General features: G+C 38.6%; 7 protein-coding genes across 11 annotated transcripts; 5 read left to right on the plus strand and 2 right to left on the minus strand.

Moving 5' to 3' along the window:
- Positions 1–3,803: 3,803 nt before the first annotated feature.
- Positions 3,804–5,361, plus strand: LOC124197336. Its single transcript, XM_046592718.1, has 5 exons — positions 3,804–3,959; positions 4,052–4,328; positions 4,389–4,538; positions 4,626–4,831; positions 4,930–5,361. The coding sequence occupies exons 1-5, from the start codon at positions 3,921–3,923 to the stop codon at positions 5,071–5,073; spliced, it is 816 nt and encodes a 271-aa protein (XP_046448674.1). The 5' UTR covers positions 3,804–3,920; the 3' UTR covers positions 5,074–5,361.
- A 782-nt stretch (positions 5,362–6,143) lies between these two features.
- Positions 6,144–7,608, plus strand: LOC124197337. Its single transcript, XM_046592719.1, has 5 exons — positions 6,144–6,277; positions 6,368–6,635; positions 6,697–6,846; positions 6,932–7,125; positions 7,210–7,608. Exons 1-5 carry the CDS (start codon positions 6,239–6,241, stop codon positions 7,351–7,353), a joined length of 795 nt encoding a protein of 264 aa, XP_046448675.1. The 5' UTR covers positions 6,144–6,238; the 3' UTR covers positions 7,354–7,608.
- Positions 7,609–7,677: 69 nt separating this feature from the next.
- Positions 7,678–10,420, minus strand: LOC124197335 (exosome component 10-like). The gene is made up of 4 exons (XM_046592717.1): positions 10,011–10,420; positions 9,806–9,949; positions 9,719–9,745; positions 7,678–8,972 (listed from the first exon to the last, which is right to left on the minus strand). Exons 1-4 carry the CDS (start codon positions 10,380–10,382, stop codon positions 7,875–7,877), a joined length of 1,641 nt encoding a protein of 546 aa, XP_046448673.1. The 5' UTR covers positions 10,383–10,420; the 3' UTR covers positions 7,678–7,874.
- A 1,857-nt stretch (positions 10,421–12,277) lies between these two features.
- On the plus strand, positions 12,278–16,684 carry LOC124197339. 3 transcript variants are annotated; one of them, XR_006876108.1, is made up of 6 exons: positions 12,291–13,406; positions 13,479–15,507; positions 15,570–15,655; positions 15,741–15,853; positions 15,925–16,411; positions 16,479–16,684. XR_006876108.1 is itself a non-coding variant. In XM_046592722.1 (3 exons), the coding sequence occupies exons 2-3, from the start codon at positions 13,361–13,363 to the stop codon at positions 14,993–14,995; spliced, it is 1,563 nt and encodes a 520-aa protein (XP_046448678.1). In that variant the 5' UTR covers positions 12,291–12,484; positions 12,566–13,360; the 3' UTR covers positions 14,996–15,103. The 3 variants fall into 3 exon arrangements, 2 of the variants coding, with proteins under 2 accessions (XP_046448679.1, XP_046448678.1); XM_046592722.1 differs by lacking the exons at positions 15,570–15,655; positions 15,741–15,853; positions 15,925–16,411; positions 16,479–16,684 and having other exon boundaries at positions 12,291–12,484; positions 12,566–13,406; positions 13,479–15,103; XM_046592723.1 differs by lacking the exons at positions 15,570–15,655; positions 15,741–15,853; positions 15,925–16,411; positions 16,479–16,684 and having other exon boundaries at positions 12,278–13,406; positions 13,479–15,103.
- Positions 16,685–17,518: 834 nt separating this feature from the next.
- LOC124197348 (prefoldin subunit 5-like) lies at positions 17,519–18,570 on the plus strand. Of its 2 annotated transcripts, none has more exons than XM_046592734.1 (6): positions 17,519–17,668; positions 17,725–17,873; positions 17,942–18,076; positions 18,138–18,212; positions 18,277–18,382; positions 18,443–18,570. In XM_046592734.1, the coding sequence occupies exons 2-6, from the start codon at positions 17,760–17,762 to the stop codon at positions 18,514–18,516; spliced, it is 504 nt and encodes a 167-aa protein (XP_046448690.1). In that variant the 5' UTR covers positions 17,519–17,668; positions 17,725–17,759; the 3' UTR covers positions 18,517–18,570. The 2 variants fall into 2 exon arrangements, with proteins under 2 accessions (XP_046448690.1, XP_046448691.1); XM_046592735.1 differs by having other exon boundaries at positions 17,554–17,668; positions 17,732–17,873.
- Positions 18,571–20,315, minus strand: LOC124197344 (1-acyl-sn-glycerol-3-phosphate acyltransferase alpha-like). The gene is made up of 4 exons (XM_046592732.1): positions 19,826–20,315; positions 19,630–19,763; positions 19,386–19,567; positions 18,571–19,312 (listed from the first exon to the last, which is right to left on the minus strand). The coding sequence occupies exons 1-4, from the start codon at positions 20,002–20,004 to the stop codon at positions 18,983–18,985; spliced, it is 825 nt and encodes a 274-aa protein (XP_046448688.1). The 5' UTR covers positions 20,005–20,315; the 3' UTR covers positions 18,571–18,982.
- Positions 20,316–21,823: 1,508 nt separating this feature from the next.
- Positions 21,824–26,822, plus strand: LOC124197338 (SUN domain-containing ossification factor-like). 2 transcript variants are annotated; one of them, XM_046592720.1, is made up of 9 exons: positions 21,824–22,204; positions 22,281–22,514; positions 23,042–23,349; positions 23,415–23,647; positions 23,712–23,885; positions 23,949–24,949; positions 25,014–25,128; positions 25,203–25,343; positions 25,429–26,822. In XM_046592720.1, exons 1-9 carry the CDS (start codon positions 22,155–22,157, stop codon positions 26,077–26,079), a joined length of 2,907 nt encoding a protein of 968 aa, XP_046448676.1. In that variant the 5' UTR covers positions 21,824–22,154; the 3' UTR covers positions 26,080–26,822. The 2 variants fall into 2 exon arrangements, with proteins under 2 accessions (XP_046448676.1, XP_046448677.1); XM_046592721.1 differs by lacking the exons at positions 21,824–22,204; positions 22,281–22,514 and adding an exon at positions 22,631–22,948.
- Positions 26,823–27,278: the final 456 nt, after the last annotated feature.

Consider the following 27,278-nt stretch of genomic DNA (forward strand, 5'->3'; position numbering starts at 1 on the left):
GTTTTTGAATTTTTATTGATATCAAATCAAGCTGAGAATTTTGGTCAGCACTCAGCACGTCAGCAGTGTAGGGTAGCCGGTAGCCTACGTCCAAAATTAAAATTTTACTCGTATCAAACGTAGACGTCATCCGGCGGAATGAATACGCGCCAAGCATATCCCCTTAAATGAATTGAATGTTACAATTCTAACCAGTTTTTTCCCCAGCTATAGGCATTCCTACTAGTGTGTGTGCTTGTGTGTGTGTGGGGGTAAAACTGAGCCGAAGGCTGATTGGCTGGTCATCATGCAAGGGCGGGAGAAATTCAAAATGGGCCAAAGCTTATCTTCTTTCGCTATCAATCTGTTGATCCGTAACAGCAGTCTATTGTCATTGCACTTTTGTCTGATGTGAATTTCCGTACTGCGCTTCAATCTAGTTTGCTACGCTGTTGGTATTTAAAAAATGAGGACACCTAATAAGCCGCCAAGTCCAAAAAGAATCAATCAAATGTACGGTATAGTAGTAGCTCGCGCTATTTAACCCGGAACCCTTGGAGCAAGTCACGCAAAAAGTCGATAATCAACCTAGTTTGATTTCAAAAATATTATTCAATGTTCTCTGGCACAAAGATCAAGGATTACAAGTTGACTTTTCACCAGCACGTTTTGAAATCAATCCATCATCACTTCTAACGGTCTTAGCTTACCTGGGGGGTTAAAAACGTACCGTGATGAACACGCCCTCTTCAATTTCAAACAAGCCCAAGCCCCAGAAATTTTTAATTACGTTACGCAATACTGTAGAAAATCACAAAATAAATCACAAATAAACGCCATACAGTATATAATGTAAACATAGTTAAAGAGTCAAACCAAAAATTAATTCTCGATATCCTTAATGCCTGTATGAGAAGAATGAATTTTACTATATTGCTGAAAGTTGCGTGAGTAATAGCCTATACAATCGAAATTAAATAGGAAAATAGAACGCTTGAAACTCGGATAATGTTTCGTTATATAACATGGTGTCGAAATAACGGCGTGGATGAATATCTAATTAACAGATTGAAACAGAAATAAAGTAACTGTATAGTATATGTAGTTTGGCAATCAAGAGCCAATTGTTTCCAGGGTTTGGCTACAACTACTCGGAGAGGGCGTTACGGAATCCCAAGTAATCCTGTAATAATACCTTATGGGTAAATACAACGTTTCTTTGTCATTGCCATTTAAACCTGATTTTTGTTTAATGGCAACATTGGCCAACTCAATTAACTCTGGCCAAATTCTTGAATTTTTTACAAGCTCTTATTTTGAAAGAATAATAACAACATTTTAAATATGATTTCTAGTTTGACCTTCCTTTGACTATATATACTTTGTCCTGAATCGAGCAGATGATTTGCTACCGTTATTCTCGCATTTTGTGATTCAAGAGCAATTGATTTCCTCAGGCCACACAGCCGTATAGCCCAAAGATGTTATTTAATCATTTTTGTAAATACGTGAACAATTCAGAGATACGGATTTGCCCAAAGACGTCACTCAGTTTTTGGTGGAAACAAATAACAATGTCTCTTTTTCAGACCCCTCCCCTTTGCAATTTGAATTTTGAGAATTTCTCTGTCTATTTTAATATTTTGGTTCTGACCTCCAATTTCCTAGGTAACCCTACCCCCACGTAAAAAAGTTGCTACCCAATCCCTCTACTCTCTCTACCAACCAAATTTTTGTTTTCTTTTTTTTTAAAATTGTATTGGCAAAGGCTGCCAATGCAACCGTCTGGCTTTTATTTCTTACAGACAAAGGAATCGTGATTTTTCAGACACCGACATTAATTGAGGGCAATGAACCGGTGGGATTTTCTTGTGATTCAATGCATATTAACCACACCCTATAACAAAAAATGAACGGGTTACATTTTGTTTTTCTTTGACGAAAAAAAAGTCTACACGAATATGCAATCAGAATGAGCCAGTTCGCCTGTAACACCTACCCACCCAAATCGAGATTCTCAATGTGAATGATCGCGGTGGTTTATACTCGCAGCCGCGCTTATAGTCACTGCTTAATTATTCGACCAGTTTGGTGATGGATGAGCGGCGTTCTAAAAGGAAATCTAATGTTCAAATGAACCAACTGACGTGTTTTATTCGTCCAGCCATCCGTTTTTATGATAAAAAATTTTAAAAAATCAAACTGAATATCAAATTATTATATAATCTATAATAAAGCGACGAAATCGATACTGAATCGATTTGTTTGGATTTAAGGTGCCAATAGACCGTTTTTGTTTTAATTTTCAAAAATATCTGTTATATAACATAGAAGTTTGTGTGGTGGTCTGGTGTAATATCGTGACTAACACCTCTTAACCTTCTTCACCAGGGGATTCAAGGTTTTGTGCTGCTGCAACTATAGCAAGGCTCAGACGTCATTAAAGCATGAAGACTATCAATCATCAAACCGGTTGCATTCTTATAGTTCATAAGTCGAATTCCTTTAACTGCATAATCACGGGGTCAGCTCCATACAGCTGTTTCTTCGTTAGGTGTAGTTTTAGTTGTTCTCGGGCAACTTTTGACAGTTCAACATCAGTCAAACTCAAAATTCAAATACTTAAGAAAGCCAACATTTTTTGTAGCTGTAGCCGCTGTAGCGGCTTTTGCGACATAGTGTGTAAATGTTATAACATAATAAACCTGGACGAGCACCGTAATAAAATTACGTAATACCCGTAAAAAAATTCCGAATCAAATTGGTTATGTTTCTCTGATCAAATGTAGGACACATAAAATTGATTTGTATTTTACGACACGGAAATAACATTTGATAGATTTGCATTAGAAATAGAATTTGGTATCTTCAAATCTAACAGGAAGAGGAAGCGACGTCATGTAACTGAAAATGTGTCGACAAATTTTCTTTCAATCAGATAGTCTAATTCGAAAGCGTATAACGATGGCACGTAATTTTCCATGAAAATGCTGTAAGACAAATTGCTTCAAAAAATGAATTAAAGCAACACAATTTAATTTAGGAGAAATCTGGTGCTATTATATAAGAAACTACCTTTGGATAATCAGTTGCATGCATATATGCCAGCATTTGGGAGCAGCATGCCCTAAAAAAACATTTTAATCTTATTTTCTAATATTCTGTGGGGAATAAGCCTGTTTCTGAGCACACTTTCCATCACCGACAATAGCGGAAAAATCTCCTAGATTAATATTATTATTTTTTCCCCTTCAAGATTTATTTTTAGGATTGCGTTTCAATGAAATTTTTGTTTTGTTTTTGATTCTCTTTTGTGGTATAATCACGCAAGCGGGACACGAGAGGACGTCGAACTATTTTTTGATAGAAACCTGTTTCTTAGGCTAGACCTGATAATCTCCGAAGAACCTCAAGGGCGCGAACATGGTCGAAGATGCAAACAGGAATTAATTAAAGAAATATTATTCTGGACTCTGGAGGAGCTAAAAAGTGTTTCTGGGCCAAATAAGCCTAGCTAAAAAATTTAATAATAAATGTCAAATAACGGAATGTGTCGCCAGCATGAACACCATATTACGAAGATAATCAGATTTATTAATCCGAGTGTGGCATCAAAATGTTGGACGAACGAAATTATGTCCAAATTAGACGATAAGAATGGGCAGAAGCACAGCAGTAGAAAGAAATTGGTATACACTATACATATGGTATATACAATAAGACTCATACAGATATTTAAAAAAAATTGCGCGCGCTACTCATCTCAGCTCAACACTTGGCTGCGTGAATATGAAGTGTATTTCTCCGAGGCGAGCCCTCAATACCTATATAAATACCGGGCGTTCTTCTTTTAGTTTTCAGTCTGCTACCGTCTTTAGTCCAGGAAGATTCATATCCAGGAAATCTACAGGGATAAAAAATAAAGTGCTATTTTAATAAAAATGGCATTCGCTAACTCCATATCTATTTCACTGTTGCTGGTACAATTAATTATTCCGATTATAATTAAACATTTGATTGTTACAGAATTTATATCTTTTATTTTAATTCAAATTCTGAAATTAAATTACAGATCGTAGCGGTCAGCTGTCTGATGACGATTTCAGCCGAAGAAGAAGTGCCATCAGTAGACGAGGCTGCAACTGGAAATCGCCAATCAAAGCAGCTTATGCTTATGCCACTGTCACCTGGCAGCATCTATCCAGCAAGTTATCTCGGCGGCAGCCCATACGAGCTCCCGTTGATGATGCCCCGTCAGTCACCTTTTATCCAGCGGTACCCAGTCCGCAAGCAACAGCAACTTGCATCATTGAACCGGCCATACGATTACCCGCTCTTGTCATCACCAGGTAATCGACCGATATAAAATGAACGTATAGAAATTCATCTAAATCTCACTCAATTTCAAGAACTTAAAGACGACCGCGAAGAATCGGAAGATGAGGAAATCCCTGCCGCTTGGAGGGTTCAAGACGGAATTGACGACTTTGACCATTTGAAATGGTGGAAAAAACGTTTCAACAGACAGGCAGTAATTACCATCATTCCAGCAGGAACAGGTGAAACATTGGTTTTGTTCATTTGGATTTAATCCCTTTCGCTCTTATGCACTTTGATTTATTGGCAAATTTATCTACTCAAATTAGAGTGCGTGGCTGCCAACGTTGCTGCCGATGGTTTCGGTCCCTGCAAACGAGCAACACAAGCCCCTCACGGAACTATCGATGTTAGACTTGCGGGTCCTGATCCGTGGGCCGCGCAGTCAGCGGTTATTGCGATCACGGCTAATTCGCCAGTCAATACCAGAATCAGATTGATCTGTACTGACATCGTCTCTGCGGGAGTCTTTACAGTAAGAAATTTCATTCAATTTCATGTGGATTTATTGATTTATTTGTTTTTATAAATAATGGTTGACAATCGATATTTTTTTTTTCTCCGGAATGATAGCAAAATGGCAAAATTGCTACAGTTGCGGATACACCTAGAACTGAGGTTGGATTTATGCACATCGTAATCACTAGCACGGCGGCCAACGCAGTGGTGAGATGCTCGTGGATAACTTACCGCCATTACACAGCTACTTATCCTTAGGGATTGTTGACGACGTGATGTTCCATCCGGCCAAATTATTACTCTATTGCTTCCGCTCAATGCCGATAAAATCGCCATAAATGTGCCAGTGTCTCTTCTAGACTGTACATTTCTTGTTGTGGCGATTAGTATAGTATTTATATTTCATTTCCACAGGAAAAGGTTTGATTTGAGTTCTTATAATATTTAAAAATAAAAATACCGGCAAACTGTTTTGAATGCTATATCAAGTATAACGTGCGAACAATGTACCAGCATCGAAACACTTAATACACTCTATCAGCCTGATCCATATTATTATTTTTTATTACTAAATTTATAGCAAGCAAAAAAATTGTATTATCCAAAGATTATTTTCTTAAAAGTTCTTTCATAAATTTGAATTCGATAAAGATAAAGCCTTGTGTGTCATAATATAAAAAATGATTTTATAGCTATGCTATAGCAATATGGTTGCAGTAGTAAAAAATAAATTTTTATGTGGGGTTAACGACACGCACAACAGTATATTTTCTCAACTGACGTAGAATATTTGAAACGATTTGAAATAAACCTGTTTGCCGTTCTAGACCTGGTGAACTCCAAGTTATAATTTCAACCTCAAGGGCGAATTATGGTCGATGAAATAAATCGGAATTATTATGTAAAGGAACATACAAGTCTGAAGGAATAAAAATGAGTAGGCAATCAGGACGGTTGAGCTATATAATCTTATCTTATTTTGCAATACCAGCTCAATCAATTCATATTCGTCAAATAGCGGACTATATATTTCGGCATCGAATCGAATACACAATCCACATGTCCGTCCATCTTACGTTTAGGTATCAGCATATTCAGCAGCCGGAGTGTTACATTCCTCAATTGCTTGATGAATTCGATGCCCAAATTAGGTGATTAAAATGAGCAGAAAAAAACAAAAACATAACTGGTGATGCGCACAGACTCTGAGACCAACCCACACATACATGTGAAAATCCAACACGCATTCAAATGCTCAAGATTTGGCCGTAAACAGTATACATCTCCCAGGCAAGCCCCCTGATACCTATATAAATACCAGGCGTTCTGCTCTTAGTCTTCAGTCCACTTGCATCTTTCGTCCAAGATTCATATCCAGGAATTCTACAGGGATAAAAAATATTAAAGTGCTATTTTAATAAAAATGGCATTCGCTAACTCCATATCTATTTCACTGTTGCTGGTATAATTAATTATTCAAATTATAATTAAACATTTGATTGTTACAGAATTTCTATCTTTTATTTTAATTCATTCTGAAATTAAATTACAGATCGTAGCGGTCAGCTGTCTGATGACGATTTCAGCCGAAGAAGAAGTGCCATCAGTCGACCAGGCTCCAACTGGAAATCGCCAATCTAAGCAGATTTACCTTGTGCCTCAGCTGTCATCAGCAGCAGGTTATCTCGGCGGCAGTCCGTACGAGCTCCCGTTGATGATGCCCCGTCAGTCACCTTTTATCCAGCGGTACCCAGTTCGCAAGCAACAACAACTTGCATCATTGAACCGGCCATACGATTACCCGCTCTTGTCATCACCAGGTAACCAATCGGCCTATTACGATAGAAAACTATAATGACAACTGCAAATTTCAATTTCAAGAACTGAAGTACGATCGCGAAGAAGAAGAAGAAGGGGAAACTCCTGCCGCTGGGAGATATCACGAAGGAGTTGACGACTTCGGCCCGTGGAAATTGTGGAAAAAGAATTTTAACAGAGAAGCTACAATTACTGTCCATCCAGTAGCAGCAGGTAAAATTATTGGTTTCGTTGATTTGGCATTTGTACGTTTACCGATGGCATATTTGATTGAAATTTTTGTGTTTTTCTCTTTTAGAATGCCTTATTGCTAATATTGCTACCGAAGGTCTCGGTCCCTGCAAACGAGCATCGCAAGCCAATTACGGTAGGATCGATATTTTGATGCCGGCTGCTGACCAAACAGCAGTTATTGCCATCACGGCTGGTTCGCCAGTAAATACCAGAATCAAGCTTATTTGCACTGCAATCACCGATGCTTCAATTTATACGGTAAGAGAGTTTCATTCTTGTACCGCGGAAATTATAAAATATTTAAAAAATGATTTTCACAATCGTTTCCCCCCCCATGAATAGCAAACTGGCCCAATTCTTTTAACTACGGATACACCTAGAACTGAAATCGGATACTTGCAGCTCGTAGTCACTAGCACAGCGCCTGGCGCAGTGGTGAGATGTTACTGGAACTCTTACCGCCATTACACAGCTACCTACCCTTAAGATTCTTGTTTGATTTCTTCCGCTCAATGCCAAGAATCATCACAAATGTGACAGTGTCTCCCCTAAACTGTAACATTTCTTGTTGTGGCGATTTGTAGTATTTATTTCATTCCCGCAAATAAGGATTGATTTTAGTTATTTTATCAAAACAAGAATTACCTGCAAACTCTTTTCGAATGCTATCAAGTAAACAATGTACCAACCAACATACTACGCAAAAACATTCAATACACTAGGGTCATTCACAAATTTAAATTGATTATCAGTATCACGACGACATGCTTAACAATACCTTCTCAATGAATATTCAATTAATCAGATAAATCACTTGAGCATTCTGTGTATTGCAAACTGAAATGCTTTTACATGAGGCAGTTTGCAACCGAATTGTTTCAGTCATGTACATTAAATTAGTCGATTTATATTTCAAAAAACCCAACACAACGGTTTCCTCCCAATCTGTAGCAATTGATAGTACATTAACTAAAACAAAAACGGGGAACGTATCACCTTGAGCAAGATTATGTCAAATCAATCAGTTCTACCTTGCGTGACTTCCTGGTTGGCCTCGTTTCATTCCCTGATGATGATTTCACCACAACAGCGTCAATCTTTTGGACCAGATCGGTTAAAACTATCTTGCACGTATTTATCTTCTTGGCTGAGCGCAGCTCTTTCCTCTGATTGGGCTCACAACTCAAATCAATCATTTCTACTTTGGAAATCTTTTGTTGGACTAGACGTGCTTTTGTTATTGTTGATGATGCAACATTGTCAATTTTGCGCTTCTTCATCGGAGGTAGGGAAACAGGAGGGACGGCAGTGACAGATGAGGAAGCTGCACCTCTTTTCTTCGTTTGCTTCTTAGATATTGGACTGGATTGAATAGCAATGGCTTTTGCTTTCACGATAACCTCGTGCAATTCCGGTAAATGATGATGGACGAAACGGTGACGAGAAATGGGTTGCAGGATGTTTTCCGGCTGGTTGTGAAGCTGATTGATAATATTCAGCATATTAAACTTCGTCATTACATAATGAGGGCTCTCATCCAGTTCGCGGGCCACTCGATCTCTCCAGGAAAAGATTTCTTGAAGGGCGTACGATTGCTGATTGTTGAACTTTTTTCCTTCTTTATTCAAGCTGCCGTAAAATTTCGAGTACATTTCCTCCAATGTTTGAATCCTGTATTGTTTCAGGCAGACAGAACGGCTATTGTTCCACACTTGTAAGACCTGGTTGACGCCCTTTTCGTTTACCGGTGTGATTTGACTCGATTTGCTCTTAGGCTTCCTGTCTTTTGACTCTTCGGGCGCTCCTTTCTTCATTTCGGGTGTTATTTTCACATCCCCAAGACAATGACGTGAATAGAGATCTTGTTTCATCCTTTCGTAGATATAGATCAGGTAGTGCGTGTCTTCTCGGGCGTACTTCACCATTTCCTGAGGCAAGGGACGAATTCGCCAGTCTGCAAGTTGGTATTTTTTGTTGACATGGACTTGGCAGTAGTGCTGAAGAAGAAAAGACAAGCCCTTCTTTTCAAATCCAAGGAGGGATGCAGCTTGCAACGTGTCAAAAAGATTGACAACATAAATCCCAAAATCCCGCTGAAGCCAGATCCCTACTAGCACAGAGATATCCATAGGATATCCTATGGATGTCAGAGCCGATTCAGTTGGATGTCCCAGTTGGACGTCCTATGGATGTTTAAAGGATATACTAATGTCCTCTCCTGTGGACGTCCAACTTGGGATATCCATGGACGTCCAAAAAACGGACGTCTTTGGTATCAGTTATAAATTTGGGAAAAATTAAAAGATCTAACTTCATCGGGGATCGAACCCGGGACTCTTGGATGACATGCCAGTGTTATGCATCCATGCTATACTTGTTCTTATCAATATGAAACAAAGGGGATATTTAATGTTCTCCACTAGCACACAATGTCCACAGGACGTTCTATGGATATCCTGTGAACGAAAACCGTCCGTCTGTTTAGCGTCAGCTACGGATATCCTATGGATGGAATGTTTGGATCAAGAAAACACGGTCCATACTGGGATGTCCTATGGATGTCCATCGGTACCAATCTGGGATGTGAAATTAATCGTTCGTTTCAGATCCTTATTCTGATATCCATACGATGTCCAATACTCATCACGAATGTACGGCTGACTTCACATCCGAGATTGGTACCAGATGGACATTCATAGGACCTCCCAGTATGACCATCCGCGACCAACCGTTATCTGGATCAAAATATACCATCCATAGGATATCCGTAGCTAACGCTAAACGGACAAACGGAAAATGGACCGTCGGATATCCAATGGACGTCCTATGGACAATGTGTGCTAGTAGGGATAACATCACTGTCAGCTCCTTGGAATATCTAAACAAAGTTAAGTAAATAGTTACATTCGTGTTAACACAATTTTTTGCAAGATGGTACCTTAACAATGTTTGGATCACAGAAGACTTTATTCAGTGGCTGTAAGTGGTCCCACAATTTAAGTGTGTCAATAATGTAGTCAGTCTTGTCGGTTGAAATTTGCATCAAGCAAGTAATACCTCGATATGATCTGTCACTATGATGCTAGAAAAAAAGACCCAGTGGTCTAACATGTCATTGTTAAAAATCACAGTGATATTATTACCTCAAGATCAACACCTATCACTGTCTGTGATAATAAATCTCGTAAGAGGTGTTCGAAAGCTTCTGTTATATCAACCATAATCAGTGGCGTTGAAGCAACAGGTTGGAAATGTGGCACTTGATGTTTGATTTTCAAAAATTTTGAATCTGGAGAAAATTTCTTCAATTCAAACTCGTAGGGATGTCTGTCTCGCTGTTCCATTGACAGCGGATTTAAACAATGAGGCTTCTCTTTGAGTTTGTGACGAAATGGTTTCGAATCGTTTGTAATCTTTTCTTTGAAATTTAACTGTGGTTTTGGTTTTTCTTCCAATCGATTTTTGAAATATTTGTGTTTACTAGGAAAAGAGTGTCTTTCAAAACCAGTGGCCATTTTTTATGTCAGAAAAAAACAGTGACAACTGACAAGTTTGTTGTTATTTTCTGTCTGTCGTCTGTCTGGCTCTCAACCAATGAGAAGTAGGCATTCCCCAGGCTCCAATTTTAAAAATGTTACTTGGAAAATAAAGTTCGAATGTACGTTAAGTAGTTAACTTCATAACAGAGAAGAAGCTATTTAACTATAAAATTATGTTTTACATTTGTAATTTAAAATATTTATCCATGCCCTAGTCAGTGCAAATTATTTCAGCATAACGTACAATTCCAACGATAATTTTTATTTTCCAAAAGCCAATCAGTCCTAACGTAGTAACTGGGCCGGTGGAGTTTTAAAATTAGCCTTCATCCTGTACCACATCTCCGTTATCTCCACAATTTCCAAATTTACTTGATCTCCTAACCCATTTTGAATAGCAAAACTATTTGGTGGAGACTGTGCTGATGTGTTTGAATATTTATTCTGCGGCAGAGGCCCTCATCTTATCTACCCGTGTCCAATTACCCATAGGCTGATGGGCATACGTAAAAATACCCCAAAAAATAGTTTAAAAAATGTTAAAAAAATGCTGAAACTTCTCAATTTGAAAACTGGAAACGGTCAGTATTTCGAGAGTCGTGAGAGGAATGACTACGTCTTCGTGGTCTTTATCTGTTACATTCGATACTTCATTCATAATTATTTTGTTATCATTGGGTTTTATGATTTTATCTCATCTATTTATTTATTTTTCTCATTCAATCCATTTCATTCATTTTTCATAGGTTCCAAAAACAATTAATAAAAGTTTAAAGTTTTACAGATAATATGTTTATGTGGTACTATGGATTTTTTAAAAATTGAGCTACCCGTTGGAAGCCCAATTTTTCATTTTAATCGTATCGATTATAGCAATTCTCATAGAATATTTTATGAGAAATCACAATGTGTGTACAGTGCCCATCTCAGTTGAGACGTAGAACAGTTTAACCATGAATTAACTGTGAACCGTGTAGATGACCATACCGGACCTAGTATTACATCTTGTATGTTGTGTGCCTATACCTAATACACACAAGAGATACTATGATTCATACGCAACAATTCTTTATAAACCATTGCATACTCGTACAGTTTCGGAATATGATTTAATCAAATACGCGAAACAACCGACAATCCATCACATAATGATATTAATTTCCCATAAACATTCATATTGCTTGATTATAAGTAGTGCGTGAACGGAGAGTCGAACTCATGGCCAATAATAAGGAATAATAATCCGACGCCTTATCCAACTCCCATACACGGACCTGTAACCGAATCTGTTTTTACTCTAAGGTATGAGTACCCATTCCGATAAATAAGCGGTGAAAATTTCAGATTTTTGGAGCATAAAGAACTCATAGTGTATGTATATAAAAGATTTTTTAATTTTCCAAGTTCGGCAATATTGGCATACGATTCTGTACTTCATGGTGATTAGTTGATTACCAACCAAGACATCTAGCGACTGCGATTACCAACCAACAAGATTTTCTAGCGTCGTCCGCTCAACCTGGTTTCGGTGCGCAAATTCAAATTGCCAAATTTATCAGAGAAACATGGCCTTTTGAAAATGGTAACTAAATTTGAAGTTGAGAAAAAAGACAAGCCAAATGTGCATGAGTGGTGGAGAACTGGAAAATCAAGTTTGGATTTTTGAAGCAATCGTCGTGTTCCAGACATAGCTCTAGATCGCGTTGAATCTGCAACCCAAATGTTTAATTCAATCAATTTCTCAGCTTAATTCAGAATGCCCCGTTATGCAACGATGTCAATGCCCTTCCGTTGATGAATCAAGGCATCTCTTAAGGCATCGCGAAAGGCCAAATGACGTGTAACAAGTTGCGGGGTAACAAAACAAGGTCAGTATTTTGAGAGTCGTGAGAGGAATGACTACGTCTTTATTATGCGTTGCTGTATATCGGGCGCGTGATTACATGTAGCGTGTTTTAATCTCCCTTATGTGTTGTAGTATAGCCTAGTCGTTCATCATAATGAGGGGATCATGGCGAGGGGAAAAAAACGTCTGAAACCAGTTACTGGATTGACAGCAAATTCGGCCATCGATTAAGGTTTGATCCAACTGTCCCCCCGGGATGTCGTTTTTTCTGAACGCTGGTATTTTTACCTGAAGCACAATTTTCATATACTAGATAAAAATATTGTAGCATCAAATAATTATTTACAAGTCAACTCCTACTCAACGGTATACATCTCTTGAGCAATACAACTCTTCTGTATCTGATGGCCGTGCTGCTGGAACGCTGCGGTAAAATCATATTTTTCTCAAAATTATTTCAATAACTGACACTGAATACGCTGGTAATCTATGCAACTTTAAATATTATGTGCACATGGGCCTGCGTTCCGAACTTCAGACTAAAAGTTTAGTCTGGACAGTTCTGTCCACTTCATGTGTATAGCGTCTATTCTCAAACCATTTCTAACTGCGCTATTTGCTATAAGCTATAACTGAAAACCTCCCAGTTAATTTTTAGAACCATATGCTGACTTATCGTCTATGCATAATATTTTTTTTTCTGTATCTTTAATTTCCGAGAGCAGTGCACAGCTCGATTCAGTACGGTTTTTTAGAATAACAACCCAGATAAGTATTATAGTTCAAGTTGGATGCTGGGACTATCACGGTTTGGGGAAACACGACCGGAATGACTTTTTGACATCAAAACTGACCTCTGAGTTTTGACGCAGTCTACGAAATAATAATCCGTATTATCTCCCATTTATTCCAAAATAAATCAAACGATATGAATGGTGTCTCGGTTCAACTATTTGTTGCAACAACATTTTGCCTCTTTCACTGATGAGCGGACAGTGTCCATCACGATTCAGCTGGAATGGCTCGTTTAAATACCAGTTGGCAATCTTAAAAACCTCAACAATGCATTTTTTGTCTAGCGCTAGTAATCAGTGTTATTCTCTTAACGATGGAAACATTTGTTTGCTCCGTACCCACCGATCTCCAACATTCGGGTTAGTAGAATGAATAATATTAACGAATTATTTACTTTATTGTTGATTAAACGACAAAATTATATTTTGCAGATGTTGAGACGAATATCCTTATTAATGACTCTCCAAAGATTATCACAAATTTGGAAATAATTTACATCAGTACCATGGCGAGTCTTTTGGAAGGGATCAACAATTTGGCCATAGTGCCAGATAAGGATACAGCTTTATTGAATAATCACAGGAAGCGACGCAACAGTGATAGCGAACCATTTCCGTTTGACGGTCCCGAAAGTTGCACGCTATCGGAAACCGAACTCGATCAGATTCTTGGTCTCTTTCAAAAGTTCACAAAAGTGGACAAGAATTTTTGCAACGTGCAAAATGTTGAACGCCCAAAACAAATTGGACCTGCGACGTCAGACGCAGCTCCTTCAAAATCGACCGATAGTAAGGTTACACCCGTTGTTAATCCGGTAAAAACAACCGTGAAATCACCAGCGAGTTCGTCAAAAACGGTGGCTAGTCGTCCGGCATCCACTAATTCGACGAAGACAGCAATAAGTAACCCGACAAGCAATTCGAAATTGATCAGCAGCGCGTCCAAGCCAACCGTAAATTCGACAAAAGTGGCCACTAGTCCAAAGACCGGCGTTAAATCAACTGGGGTGGTCAGTCCGACAAAGTCAGCGACTAACTCAACAAAACCAAAAATCAGTTCCATTAAATCGGCGGCTAATGTGGTCCAATTGGCCGTTGGAAGTTCCACGAAATCCACAGCACGTAATTCAACGAAACCGATAGTTAATCCGAATAAAAATTCGACCGAAACAGCCGCCGCTAACTCGTCGGCACCTTTGTTAACCAGAAGAAAACGGTCACTGCCAACCAAATCGGGAGGAGGATGCAATAAGCTTATTGAATCAATCCAGTTAAGCACAAGCAGTGTCAGGAGCGCCTACTGTGATCTGTCAAATACCGAGGAGTTAGATCCTCGTTTCAACGAGAAGAAAGCAGCTTACGAGACCGAGGTTGCCCAACTGAGGGAGAAACTGGACAACAAAGACCTGCAAATCGAGCAGAAGTACAAAACCAAGATTGAACAATTGAATCAAGATTTTCAAAAGCTGGAAAAGAACATGCGGGACACTTTGGAGAAATTAGAATCCGTTGACAACTTATACAGGAGAGCCCAAGCAAAAGTCGTAATTGCAAGTTTGAAATCCGGTGATATCAAAGAAGCTTTGGAAGAGTTTGAAAAAATAGAGTCGCTAAACAATACGATAATACTTATCACGATTGCTCTCCAAGACGAATTTCGGATTCCAATCGAAAACGTCATCAACTTTGCTCGGGGAATGAAAGAGCTCGAAGCCGTGGTTCACGGCACAATACATATTTTCTACGAATTGGAAAAGAAACAAGGTTTTATTGAGAAAAAAGTAGTTTCCCCATTAAAAGAAACGGTTGAGGGAATTATGAAACAATTGGTAGAACGGGAACAAAAAGGTAATCTGGCCAGCAATATCGATCGGGCTACGGTTGGTCAATTGGTTCTTCTTTTTAACAAACTTGATTATTTGTTAGTTTCCCCTTTTAAATACAACTGATGACGTTGCTGTTGATTTATTAATTTGTGTTTTGTTCTTTTAGTTAGACTGTAATATTCTGTATAGTCATATAAATGAATACAACACGCATACTGCACTGCTTATCAATTTTGAGAGTTGCGCCACATGAGCTTGCTTATGCTATTCGATTCGGACTGAAGTTCAGCTTTTTAAGGGGGTTCATGTTTCTGTGTCAAAGGTCGGACAATATTGCAGGAAATCCAGCGAGAGGAATGATGTAAATCGTCTGAATACGCCTACTACGCATTCCTCCCCTCTCTAGTGAAAACATTAGACCAGTTTAAATTGGTGCGTGTTCGTATTATGGCCGAATCTTTACTAACTCTCTTAATGGCTAACCTCCTACAACTAATCGTGTTTATCTTTTCTTGGACCAGCGATCAGGATTTATTCCATACCAACGCAACCCATGAAGGATTCATAGCGGAAAACAGCCTCATCGACTTGTCAACTCAGTCTCCATTAGCTGTCGTCAGCAATCTATCATCAGCGTAAGTTAATTTACTTTTAAAGCCATTTACTTGCAAAAATAATCGACTGTGATTCGAAATAGATTCGACTGCCTTTCGCCAAATGAAAGGTTTTACATAATTGATGATCAGTTATCGTGTTTCCAGCTGATGACGCAAGGACCCTGCAGTAAATTTTTAACACACATTATTAAATAAAATAATTACAATTTAAATTTATTGCTATTATATTATGTTTTTGTTCGACCTCGAAGAACCTAATCAGCTATTTTATCTGGACTCGGACGACAGCGGCATCTGTGATTGCGAAAACAGTCTGTTCATCTATTCCGCTGAAACTGGCGAATGCTATCAGCAAAACTCCCAGGTTTTTTTTTATTATTATTAATTTTAAAGAGTGCGTAAACAATTTAAAAAATTAACTTTGTCTGTGATTAGGGACCGTGTAAAGATGGAGAATGGTTTACGTTAACCGACGACGGAATACTGTCGTGCGAAACGCTTCCAGACGGATGCCTGGCCGACGGACACTACGTATTTTGGAGCCCCGATTATGAAGGATCGAGTGAAGCAAGTGAAAAACAATGTTGGCTGTTGGGGAGCCAAGGACCTTGTTCCGAAAATGAAACGCTAGAGCGTTACGCCACAAATACCGTCGGATGTCAATTAAGAGCATTTAAGATTGGTAGGAGACCTCATCACGGGGGCAACGAAATTGATGAACGGAATCTGGAAGATAAGGAAGCCGAAAGTAGATCCCCATCAGGTAGATCCGTCGCTGTAGCCGGAATGCGTCCTTGTGGTCCCGGTAGCCGCCGAACGCAGACAGGAAAGTGCCGGCCGAATATCGGTTAAGTCACCTTTTTTTTCAAATAATTGTATTTTGTTCTTCTTTGATGAGATCCGTCCGATACAATTAATTCAGGTAATTTGAATATCGGAAAATAATTTGTTTCGTTATTGGTAATTACTTTTTAAAAATCTTGTTTTAGATCAGCATTCCATGGATAACCAACCCATTTTTAATATTGTCAAAGAAGTCAGAAAAACATAATATCGTTTAATGCATTTAGTCTAAATTTTTCGCTTGTTTCTTCATGTAAAATATTTGACACGATACACAAAAATACTTTAAAAAAATGCTATACATTACATATTCAATTCATCCTGAGTTCCTCATTAAAAGTTATTGATTAGACTTGTGCATCCTAGTAATTGATTCTGAAAGTATTCATTGTGTGAATGGTAAGCATAATTGTGCCAGTGCGTTGTGCATAGACTATCGAGTCCTGTTCGTTAAAAAGCAACGTTTTCTTATCGCTTAGTTAAGTTGCAGCTTATAGTGTCCTTATTGGCTGTCAAATTAAAAAAATGTTATTTAGTCTCAGTGTAACAGTAAAAGAGAGCTCTGTCTGGTGTCTAGTCAGATTCCAGTCCGCCCACACAATATCTGTATATCAAGAACCTCTGTATATCGAGATATCGAAAGTGATAAAAGGGAGTTACATCCTGGACTGGCCAGCAGATTTTGATGCTCGGTGACCCCCAGTACATTGATCTTTGCTGTTCTGAAGGATTCCTGCCTTTCCAGTAGCCAATAGGCCATAAGAGTTCAGACTATTCTCTGTGTGTCTCGCAAGATGATTGTAGACGATTGGAAATATATAGCGGTCTTACGTTGCGGCACGTGTCGTGTCACCCGGTATCTGTCGTCTGACTGATTGTGAAGAAATCGTCAACTCATGACGGAAGGTCGGAAAACGCACCACTGTCTGCCCTTTTCATACTCCTGATCGCTCCTGATCTTGATACCGATGAAGTAGAGACTGTCGCCGAGAGGCCGGTTTTTTTCCTCTGGCTCCTTCAACGCTGAATATTTCGCAATCACAATAACAAGGAATCCAATCCGTCTATACTTATTCCTATTTTTTTGCAACTTGAAAAAAGAATTCAAGTCTCAAATTAGAAACAAGATGCATGATTTAAAAAATTTCTCCGTGAATTCTCAATGACTGAAGGCTTTAGAAATATTTCTATAAATAATTGTGACTTCATTTTCAGGTGTTTTTCTCTGAAACCATCTTATAAGAACAGATGCTGTTTAGAAATGCTAAACGCCCAAACCTTTAAATCACGTCGTCTGCTCTTTTACACTGGTGGTGGTGGACATTTCCTTTTAAAGGTACACCCAAAATACTCGAATTTTTGCGGTTCTATATATTTGTATTTCTCGTTAAGTTGATAGATTCCAATCAAGTAACACACCTGTGAAAATGGCTGGTAATGCACAAAAAGATAAAGCCCAAGGAGGAGATAATATGCAGAAAATAGACTTGACCACTTTGACACTTCCACAGCTGTCTCAGTTAAAGCAGCAACTTGAACAAGTCATTATTTCATTATTTTATTTTATAGAATTATTTATAACTGCTTTCTTTCATTTTTGACTGTATAGGATTTAAGCCTGTACCAAGATTCTCTTCAGACTTTGAAAATTGCACAGACAAAATTTCAAGAATCAGCTGAAAGTGCTGAGAAACTAGAATCTACCCAGGAAGGTGCACCTATACTTGTTCCACTCACAGGATCTGTAAGCTAGATTAAAGTAATTGTACATATGATTTCTTGGTATAAGACCTTATATTTGATAGATGTATGTGCCTGGAAAAATCAGTAAACCAGAACAACCTTTGATTGATATTGGAACCGGTTACTATGCAGAGAATGTAAGTGCTGATAATCTTGTCAAAAGATTGAAATGGTTACTAAGTTTTATTGTTTAATGTTCAGACAATTGAACAAGCTAAGAGTTATTTCAGACGTAAAGTAAAGTTTGTTACTGAACAAATGGAGAAAGTACAGATGCTTGGTATTGAAAAGAGTCAAGTCAGAGATGGTAATTTACTTTGATATTATTTTTAATTTTCTCTATGTACTAAAGATTTTTTTACTGCAGCTGTTGCTGAAGTGATGGATTTGAAAGTACAAGCCCAAGTTGCCGCCAACCCTCAGGCTGCAGTTCGCGCTTAAACAGACCATCCGTACAGTATAATAAATGAATAATAAAATTTCATCATCAACAAATTGACATTTTCATTGCTTTAATTTTTTATTTCGATTCGTAATGAAGCTGCTGAGTCTCAAACAGTTAAACTTGCACTGTTAATAACATGGAGGAGTACAAAAAGGGAGATTTCCAATAGAAAAAACGATTTTGTGCATCGTTGTACCTGCCCGGTCGCAGATAAACTTGATGGCCATTGAACATACGCAACAACAGCGAAGTTAACACACAAAAAGTAGTTAAAAAAAATTGCCAAACCGAACATTGGAAATGGGACAAAAAAATTTAGGAATTCAGGTCTACACGGGGACTAGACAGCACATTTTTTCGCCTTGACAGAAAAAAATTATCAATTGTTACACTTTAAATTTCTCACTTTTGAAGCGGTGCAACATTAGTCCAGACCAGCGGATTTAGTCTATGTCAGAGCTTTTAACTAGAAGGTTGAGCATTATTAGCATTAGATATTTCGTCAGAAGAGGATTGATACACTTCCAACATCATGTTGCGCACTCGCTCCATTAACTCAGGTAAATCTTCCATTGTCATGCCTTTAGTAGACACTGGTGGTAATACGGTCATTACAATTTCACCTGGGTCAAACCGCTTTTGTTTGTGATCAAGAAAGTAGTAGTACGAGTAAACGACAGGACTAATAGGCAGCTGCGCATTGATGGCAATGTAGAAAGCACCTTTTTTAAATGGGAGCATGTCTCTTTTCCCGCTATTACGCGTTCCTTCTGGAAAGATCCATAACTTCAACTAAATAAAGCGCAAAACAATTCTTGAAATGCTACTCAGATTAATTAAAGAATTAAAATCAGAAGAAACTTACTTTTTTCTGCTTCACTTGCTCAGCTGCCTCATTCATTGTAGCGTGAGAATCGTGTGCTTTGTTTCTTTTTATGAAAATGGTTCCACAAAGACCTGCTACATAGCCAAATGGACCAATGTAATTTACCTCCTTCTTTGCAATAGCTGCACAACGCTCCATAGTGGGCCAATGAGTTATCATCCCTGATGTTGAGAATGAATTCATTGGAGTAAAAGCAATGTATAATTAAAAATAACTATATTACCAAGGAAATCAAGGCAACTTTGATGGTTTGCACAAATAATTGAACCATCATTCACAAAATTTTCTGGGTTCCGTAGGTGCACTTTCATTCCAAGAAGAGCATTTAAGAGGGGTCCAAGGAAATAAGCAACAAGTCTGTAAAATGAAAATGATGTTAGGTGCCATCTTTTTTAATTGAAATATTTAAAGTGCTTTACACTGTGTTATGAACATTGCCAGGCCTGAACATGGCAATAGGGATTAGGAACACAGCAGTTAGCATGACTATGGAAATGTAGAGGGTAAATCGAAAGTAGTATCTGAACCATGACTGTGTTTCATAAGTGATGGCTAGAACCACTAAGGAAACCAAAAGTACATCCCAACTGAAGAACATTTTCCTGATAATGTGCGGAAATTGTCGATAAGACAGAAGCGTCGAACCACGATAGAAAGGAATATCACGCCACTAGCAGGATGAAAAAGCCCGCCAGTCCCCTGTCAATGCAGGGGAAAAGTTGCACGCTATATACTCAAAGTCTCAATCACGAATGAAAGTAAACAGATCTCAAATGACTCGACCCGGAAGAATCTTGTTTCCGAAGGGAAAAAATCAGAAAAAAAAAATCTGTACGAAGACGACAACGGGAGGAGTAGTTAACAACCCCAACGAGTTTTTTTTTTCGTCTGCCTCAGACGTCATATATAACCGTAACCATACCAACCACATAAAACTTCCTTCCCACAAAATCAGTTCTTCACGCCATCTATGAAACCACAAGTCAATGATAGATTGTTCTATTTTGTTTTAAAAAGGCTTGCAAAAATGCTCGCAAAAATGCATTTCAATGGTTATCCAAATGTCCATACAAGTTGTCGTGATGTTTGCCAGTTTGTTGGCAAAACATAGTCGAAAACTTTCGGTCCTTTTATAGCTCTCAACTTTAGTGGGCCACTGGAGCGGTGCGACTATGACAAAGTTTTGTCAACCTGCGTTTGATCGTTTGCCGAAGGTTACAAATTCACGCATTGCTGTAAGCTTATTTTATTTGAGAAAATCTTGGAGAAACTAAACCACAAAATCCTTGAAAAGATATCCGTAATGGTCAATAGTGGTTTTGGACGTTTGAGTTCCATTCAACAACCGTGTTTTAAGGCATACATTGACTTACCAGCTTTTTTTTACTCTCGAAATACGACGAGTGATCCGGCGGCAACCGTAACCCCTTTAGCGGGAAAACAACCGACCTCGAAACCGTTCAGGCCCATACATAGAGAGGACGAGGTTCATTTTGTATCCAGATAAATAGAAAACAGGGCCAAGGTGTTAACATGTAAACAAACATCTGCATTTGAATTTCTCTAGTAAGCTTCGAAATCGAAAAAAGCGGTTCTATCTAATCACGTATGAATTTATTTAATTAGCAGTTGGTTAACAAAAACCAAATTTCATTGATAGTCCTAATTGAAACGGATGTCCTGGTCTATTTGCATGTTTGAACGGATGCACACGATAAGACAGGCGCACACAAATGCAACAAATTTTGTTATTCAATAATTTTGTGGTTGCTGTGAGAGGCGACATTATATTGTATACGCGCGTTGCAAACTGTGAACGCTAATGTTTACGTCAACTGACGTCAACTCAAACAGAAATTTGAGAACGAGAATGTATCAAACTATAACCCATCTCATCTTACTCGCGTGATGCTGAAGAATTATCATGCCCACTAAAAAGCCTTATTTTTAAATTACCGCAAAATTCCATTCTTATTTCTTAAATTGCAATTCAGCGATTTTATCGGTGAAAAACATTTGTCCCATAAAAAGGCTGAGAAACGAACTTTGTTTTGTGGTTAGATTACCGCATGTTTTATATTACAATAAACATTGCTTCCTTTTGGTTTGTAGCACTCGACCTTGGCTTTGCCCTTTACTTAACCAGATGCGCCATTCCTGACGAGCTTTTTTCGCAAAATTGACTGGACCAAACATTCTCTTTCACACAATGTTCTACGCAAGAAGTACGTACTTTTTCATATTATCAGATCTATTCGTCAAGGACAAACGGAACATAACACTCTTCTTTTTTTATCGCTTCAAGCCCTATTATTAAGTCCTTTGCCATTTATTGTTTTAGTTGCTATGCCAGCCAGGTCCAAAAATGGATTGATTCGTTGTTACGTGCCGAACTTGCGTGGTGCGTGTTATATCATATGATACGAACGAGTCAATACAGCTCAATATAACTGCAGTAGGACCACTTGTATTTCTGTGTTTTCGTTTTTCCGCTAGAGGGCCAAGACGAGCCCCAAAACCGTTAAAATTTACTTGTCGTTCATACAAATAAACCCGATAACTGGTCTCTGCTGTCAAATATCGGACCAAGTGAAATTGCACAATTTAGTACTATTAGTAGAGTTAGTTTGACCGTTATTCAGGAGACGTACGTTCGAGCTCTGAACCGAATAATGAATTGAGAAGGAAATTGTCGTTACACATCTGGAAGTGAAGCTGATACCGAACAGATTCTTCGGTTCTTGTCAAATGAGATCTCGTATTAGTCCGAGACCCACTGTGTGGTGCCTTATCTATTGGTAAGATGATTGAAAAAAACTTATACATCTATGGTTTAATATACTAATTTGATCCTGTTTTTTTTAAAATTTATAGCTTGGTGTCATTATCTTTTTCGTTCAACCAAACTGACAGTGTGAACACACATTCTATTGAAAATGAATATCAGCCTGTTGAAGAAGCAATTATTTATCCCAAAGATGAGGAAGTGGATGTTAAAGAATATCCCAAGCTTATAACAAATTCTCTAGAAATTTCTCCAGTTGTTGCTGGGCAACCACCCCACGATGGAATTCTTCTAACCACTGAATCTCCAGCAATTTTGGATGAGTGAGTGCATTTTCCAGTTTCATTTACTGTGCTAGAGGGGTTTTCTGTCTGACTGTACTTCCTCCTTCCTTATTCTGGTTCTAAGACCTTGGTAAAAATTTCATTTTTGTCTCTGAACATGAGTATAAAGCAAGAATTTCAAGGTTATCTTCTAGAAACACCACTAGTTAGAAATTCACTGATGTAAGCGATCGATACCTTAGTTATCGATCATTGTTATATCGAGCTAGTTGGATTATGATCATTCAGGTGACGTGGGTCTTTTAAAATTGTACACACCAGCGCTCATTTCAGCTGCGTCACTCGTCCGAGCAACTAGTCGGTCTTTTCTCCATAATGTCTCCCGTTGACTGAATTATGTCAAACTTTCTTATTTTGTTTGAAATCACCTTTGGAATTTTATTTCTTTTCATTATACCACATCAACTGAATGGGTATTTTACACGTCTATATATTTAGTGATAATCCAATCCATCTGTTAAATCTATTTCATCATATTTATTTATTTTTTATTATTATTTCAACAGCAACCTGACATCAAGTGAAGTGACAGTGCCTGTGGATAATCTAGACGCGGATCTATCGGTACCGAGTATTGAAGTTTTATCTTCTACCGAAATTCTAGAAGAATCTGCTTATCCCGAGATTTCTGCCAGTGAGGTTATCTCTGCTGATGTTGAGCCCAATGTCCAACTGGAAAATGTTCTAACTACAAATAATGTGCTTAATGTGACCAACAATGTGACCCGTAACAACGAGAGTGGATCTAGTGAAGATGACATCCCATCATTCAGTGAATGGACGTTAAAGGTGTTGGCGGAGGAAGAGAAATCAGGTAAATTTTTTTTGTTTAAAATCGAGAAAGTTTACTGATCGTTTTAACATTCACAAATTGTTTAGGTGCAAACGGAAGTACTGGTGTGCAAACCCCTGCTAAATTGTCTGCCACCCCAAAATTGCGACAAAAAAACTATGCCTCGCCAGATTGCGGAGCGAAAATATTGGATGCCAACAGCGAAGCTGAACACACGTCTGCCATTTTGGACCCGTCTAGAGATGAATATTTTTTAAGTATCTGCTCGGCGAAAATTTGGTTCGTGATTGAATTATGTGAAGCCATTCAAGCTCAAAGGGTAAGGCGATTAGTTTGGATTTGTCTTTTCTGAGGTTTTATCACTTCCTCTTGCTAATTTGTAGGTGGGCATTGCCAATTTCGAGTTATTTTCATCCTCGCCGAAGGATTTCCGCGTTTACATTAGCGACCGTTATCCAACTCGGGATTGGGCTTTGATTGGTCTGTTCACCGCCGCTGATGAGAGGTCCATTCAAAGTTTCACACTGGAAAGACAGCTCTTTGGCAAGTTCGTTAAGGTGAGATAACTAAATGGAGAATTTTTTACTTCATTTTTAAAAATAATTGTTGGAATTTGATAGGTGGAATTGGTCAGTCACTATGGCAAGGAACATTTTTGTCCCATATCACTTTTTCACGTCTACGGTAACAGCGAATACGAGGTGCTAGACAATGAAGAAGATTCCCGGACGGGATCAATTTCACACCGCCAAGAAGAGGATTCAACAGAGGAAGAAATGCTTTTTGATTTGCAAAAAAATAACAGCAACACCGATGTCGTCGTGGAAGGAAAAAATTTATTTGGGAGTGCCAAAGATGCTGTCATCAACATAGTGAAGAAAGCGGCCGAAGTCCTTACCAAGAGTCCTGCTCCACAAAGTGTGATGGTGACCGTTAACGAAACAGATAATAAAGAAGCGATACACCCGACTGTTTGCTACACAGCAGTCGAGCCGGTCAATGTGTCACGAGCTATCAACGGATCTCTCAGCTGCGAATGGAAAGAATTGAAATTTCTTGCCTCACTGCCTTGGCTTCACTCTTCGTTGCTCCTCCAATGTCAGAAAGAGTCGTTTGATCAAACATTTTCTTCGGTAGAATTGGCTTTCGCTGAATCTATATGGACTCGGTTGACTATTCAAGCTCTTTGCCACTGGATCTTGCCAGAAGACCCGCACATTCCAGCTTCATTAGAATCAGTCTCACCCTCAATTGTGGAGTTGGATGTGCCTGAAAATGTAAATCCGTGTACTGAAGCTCAACAGGTCGGTGAAGTGGAATCCATCGCTGCTGAGCAGCCCAGTGCTGAACAGACTGAACTCGAAAATTTGGAACAGTTATTTTCTGAAGAAATGGGAACAGTAGCAACGTCGTCGGATGACCTACCAATTGGAATGGAGACCATTATCCCAAATGATGGCTTCTTAATTGAGCCTTCAAAGCCCATTGGTGTACAACAGCAACAACAAGAGCAACATCAACAGTATGATCAACAGCAGCCCCAGGAGCAACAGATACAGCAACAACAACATCGTCAGCAGCAGACACAGAAGGAATCGGTGTTTGTCCGGCTTTCCAACAGGTAGAGTGAAGTAGACCAATACTAAATAATTACGTTTAATAAATCTTAATTACTTACAAAACAGGATTAAAGTGCTGGAGCGCAACATGTCGTTATCCGGCCAATATTTGGAAGAGCTTAGCCGTCGGTACAAACGCCAAGTAGACGATATGCAGAAATCGTTAAATCGTACGCTACAGGTTCGTTTCCGTCAATTTCTATTTAAAAAATATAATACATCAATGTCATCTGAGAAATTTGTTTTCCCGTTTAGACTTTGAACGACACGTTGCAGCGAATGAGCACGCAAGAAGAGCGTTATCAAGTCGTACTTAGTCAACTTCATGGGGATATGGCCGAATTAAAAACCTCGGCGTACAAACTGGCAGAGGAGAATCTGGTCCTTCGAGCTCAGGTGACCCATTTTTCCAAACGATTTCCTTTTTTGGATTTTGTTAGCTGACTAAAGATGTTTTTTTTTTTTTTTTAATTTTATTTAGACAATTGAACAGCACTTGTTTCTTATGGTGGTTGAGGTGATTGTCATAGCAGTATTGGTCGTCTTTCTTCTACGTAATTTTACGCGGCCACAATTTAATCAGCCACCCGATCCTTGTCCTCGTCATTCTCCGACTCACCGACAAAAAGAGCACCAGCCAGCTTCATTAGATTTCCGGCTCGAGGTCGGTCAGAAGGTTGAAGAAGTCGAGATGGTCAAAAATAATTCGCCCGTGTCCCTGAACATGTCAGAAAAGGCCTTGCAGCCATACAAGACGAAAACTCAGGTTAGTCCAACACCCAGTCTTGCCGACAGCTCGAGCTCCGGATGCGAGTCAGCTTTCAGTTTCCCAAATTCAAATTGTACAACAACGAGTCGCGATCCAAGTCCAGTTGATGGTAACAGAGCTAGGGGCAAATCGAGCAAGAGTGGTAGCAAGAAACAGCAGAAGAAAAGGAAACAAAGTCTTAATAATGTCCTCCCCAACGACAAAGCATCCATCTACCACTCGAAAGATGCCAGGTCAACTATACACCCCCCAAAAATTCGCCTCAAATCTGACAATTGGGAATGGCACTCTCGAGCTAAAATCCTTGCAGCCCAATTTATTAAAGAAAACTACCAAACGAGTGGAATGCGAAGTAGCTTTTAAAAAAAAGGAGCGCAGAATCATAAAAAAAGAATAAGAATCTGTACAGACGGAAACGAAAAATTCCTATGACCCTTACTTTTTTTTGTACATTCTTATTGAAGAAAAAGGGACATTTGTTGTATTTTTCTAGATTGATAGTTGATTGATTAAAATGTTGACAGGGAAAAGGCCTAAATCGGATATCCGCATTTATTATTATTTTTTTTTAGAGATTGTTATTCCGGCTCTAGTCGTGACAATTGGAAATGAAAAGCAAGCAAAAAAAAAAATAATATCCTTTTCCCCTTCATTTTATGATTTGCGAAATTAGGCTATTTCGTGTGATATTTTTGATGACTTACTTACTGTACTTTTTCACGCGTTTCTTTATCCTCCCATCCGAATACTTGCCCGTTCCGTTTCGGCTGACTTTTGAGACACAAAGGTAAAAACAAAAACAAAAAATTTGGAAACCCGGAGCGGATAATCTCGTCATTCTTTAAAAGTGTTAAGGACCCACCGGTAACTAGTAGCAATTTTAATTGTCGAAAGATGCATACAGAATGATGGAGACTATCAGTGACTAAACGTAAGTCAGCACGAGCATAAATTTGCGGTGATATTTAAACAATTCTTGGGTTTCATGTGAATTTTCTACTTTTTGTGTCATGACCGACAGCTTTTTGTTTTGTGTGTTCGATTTTTTAACGGTATATACTCGCTTGCTGTTTCAATACAATTAGCTCGTTTTACAATCCCATAAACGCAACTTTGAAATCATCTTTTTAAGTCTCCGATTTGTTTTAACCAGTGATTTGTTAACATATTCAACTATGTGATAGTGACTCTTTTCTTCTAGGAAATAGAGCGCAATGAACAGCGGGCGATAGTTAGGAACAAGAACAGGTTTTCTTATTGCCGGAAGGGAAAGGTGTGTTCCATATTCCATTTGACATGTTTTTGCGGGTAACCGACCCTTTTCAAACTACTAGTTATTTTACATAAAAAAGGTTGTTGTCATTTTGAAGAAAATTCATTTTCTAAGTCAGATTAAATCAAATGTGCTTCACTCAAGGTGAACAGCAGTGAGGGTTTTTTCAAGATATATGACTATGCGTCTTGTTATTTTACTTATTTTTTGCGATTTTCCTTCTTGATGGATTTTCATTAGCATTTTATCAAGGGTCCACTTTTCATTAAGTCAACGTCTCTTGGGTAAA

The sequence above is a fragment of the Daphnia pulex genome, chromosome 7 (assembly GCF_021134715.1).
Source record: "Daphnia pulex isolate KAP4 chromosome 7, ASM2113471v1".
NCBI classification, from domain to species: domain Eukaryota; kingdom Metazoa; phylum Arthropoda; class Branchiopoda; order Diplostraca; family Daphniidae; genus Daphnia; species Daphnia pulex.

What these genes read in the sequence shown, in the direction of transcription:
- LOC124197336 (XM_046592718.1), top strand. Translation starts at nt 3,921, where the DNA reads ATGGCATTCGCTAACTCCATATCTATTTCACTGTTGCTG. An exon ending in TATCTATTTCACTGTTGCTG is followed by an intron (nt 3,960 to 4,051) that starts GTACAATTAATT and finishes ATTAAATTACAG; the next exon opens with ATCGTAGCGGTCAGCTGTCT. An exon ending in TCTCTGCGGGAGTCTTTACA is followed by an intron (nt 4,832 to 4,929) that starts GTAAGAAATTTC and finishes CCGGAATGATAG; the next exon opens with CAAAATGGCAAAATTGCTAC.
- LOC124197337 (XM_046592719.1), top strand. Translation starts at nt 6,239, where the DNA reads ATGGCATTCGCTAACTCCATATCTATTTCACTGTTGCTG. An exon ending in TATCTATTTCACTGTTGCTG is followed by an intron (nt 6,278 to 6,367) that starts GTATAATTAATT and finishes ATTAAATTACAG; the next exon opens with ATCGTAGCGGTCAGCTGTCT. An exon ending in TGTCCATCCAGTAGCAGCAG is followed by an intron (nt 6,847 to 6,931) that starts GTAAAATTATTG and finishes TTTCTCTTTTAG; the next exon opens with AATGCCTTATTGCTAATATT.
- LOC124197335 (XM_046592717.1), bottom strand. Translation starts at nt 10,382, where the DNA reads ATGGCCACTGGTTTTGAAAGACACTCTTTTCCTAGTAAACACAAATAT. An exon ending in GTGATCCAAACATTGTTAAG is followed by an intron (nt 9,746 to 9,805) that starts GTACCATCTTGC and finishes AACTTTGTTTAG; the next exon opens with ATATTCCAAGGAGCTGACAG. An exon ending in AAGGAGCTGACAGTGATGTT is followed by an intron (nt 8,973 to 9,718) that starts ATCCCTACTAGC and finishes GTGCTAGTAGGG; the next exon opens with ATCTGGCTTCAGCGGGATTT.
- LOC124197339 (XM_046592723.1), top strand. Translation starts at nt 13,361, where the DNA reads ATGGAAACATTTGTTTGCTCCGTACCCACCGATCTCCAACATTCGG. An exon ending in CACCGATCTCCAACATTCGG is followed by an intron (nt 13,407 to 13,478) that starts GTTAGTAGAATG and finishes TATATTTTGCAG; the next exon opens with ATGTTGAGACGAATATCCTT.
- LOC124197348 (XM_046592734.1), top strand. Translation starts at nt 17,760, where the DNA reads ATGGCTGGTAATGCACAAAAAGATAAAGCCCAAGGAGGAGATAATATG. An exon ending in TAAAGCAGCAACTTGAACAA is followed by an intron (nt 17,874 to 17,941) that starts GTCATTATTTCA and finishes TTGACTGTATAG; the next exon opens with GATTTAAGCCTGTACCAAGA. An exon ending in CCGGTTACTATGCAGAGAAT is followed by an intron (nt 18,213 to 18,276) that starts GTAAGTGCTGAT and finishes TTTAATGTTCAG; the next exon opens with ACAATTGAACAAGCTAAGAG.
- LOC124197344 (XM_046592732.1), bottom strand. Translation starts at nt 20,004, where the DNA reads ATGTTCTTCAGTTGGGATGTACTTTTGGTTTCCTTAGTGGTTCTAGCC. An exon ending in AAGTTGCCTTGATTTCCTTG is followed by an intron (nt 19,568 to 19,629) that starts GTAATATAGTTA and finishes TCTCAACATCAG; the next exon opens with GGATGATAACTCATTGGCCC. An exon ending in AGCAAGTGAAGCAGAAAAAA is followed by an intron (nt 19,313 to 19,385) that starts GTAAGTTTCTTC and finishes CGCTTTATTTAG; the next exon opens with TTGAAGTTATGGATCTTTCC.
- LOC124197338 (XM_046592720.1), top strand. Translation starts at nt 22,155, where the DNA reads ATGAGATCTCGTATTAGTCCGAGACCCACTGTGTGGTGCCTTATCTAT. An exon ending in TTTGTCCGGCTTTCCAACAG is followed by an intron (nt 24,950 to 25,013) that starts GTAGAGTGAAGT and finishes CTTACAAAACAG; the next exon opens with GATTAAAGTGCTGGAGCGCA. An exon ending in ATCTGGTCCTTCGAGCTCAG is followed by an intron (nt 25,344 to 25,428) that starts GTGACCCATTTT and finishes AATTTTATTTAG; the next exon opens with ACAATTGAACAGCACTTGTT.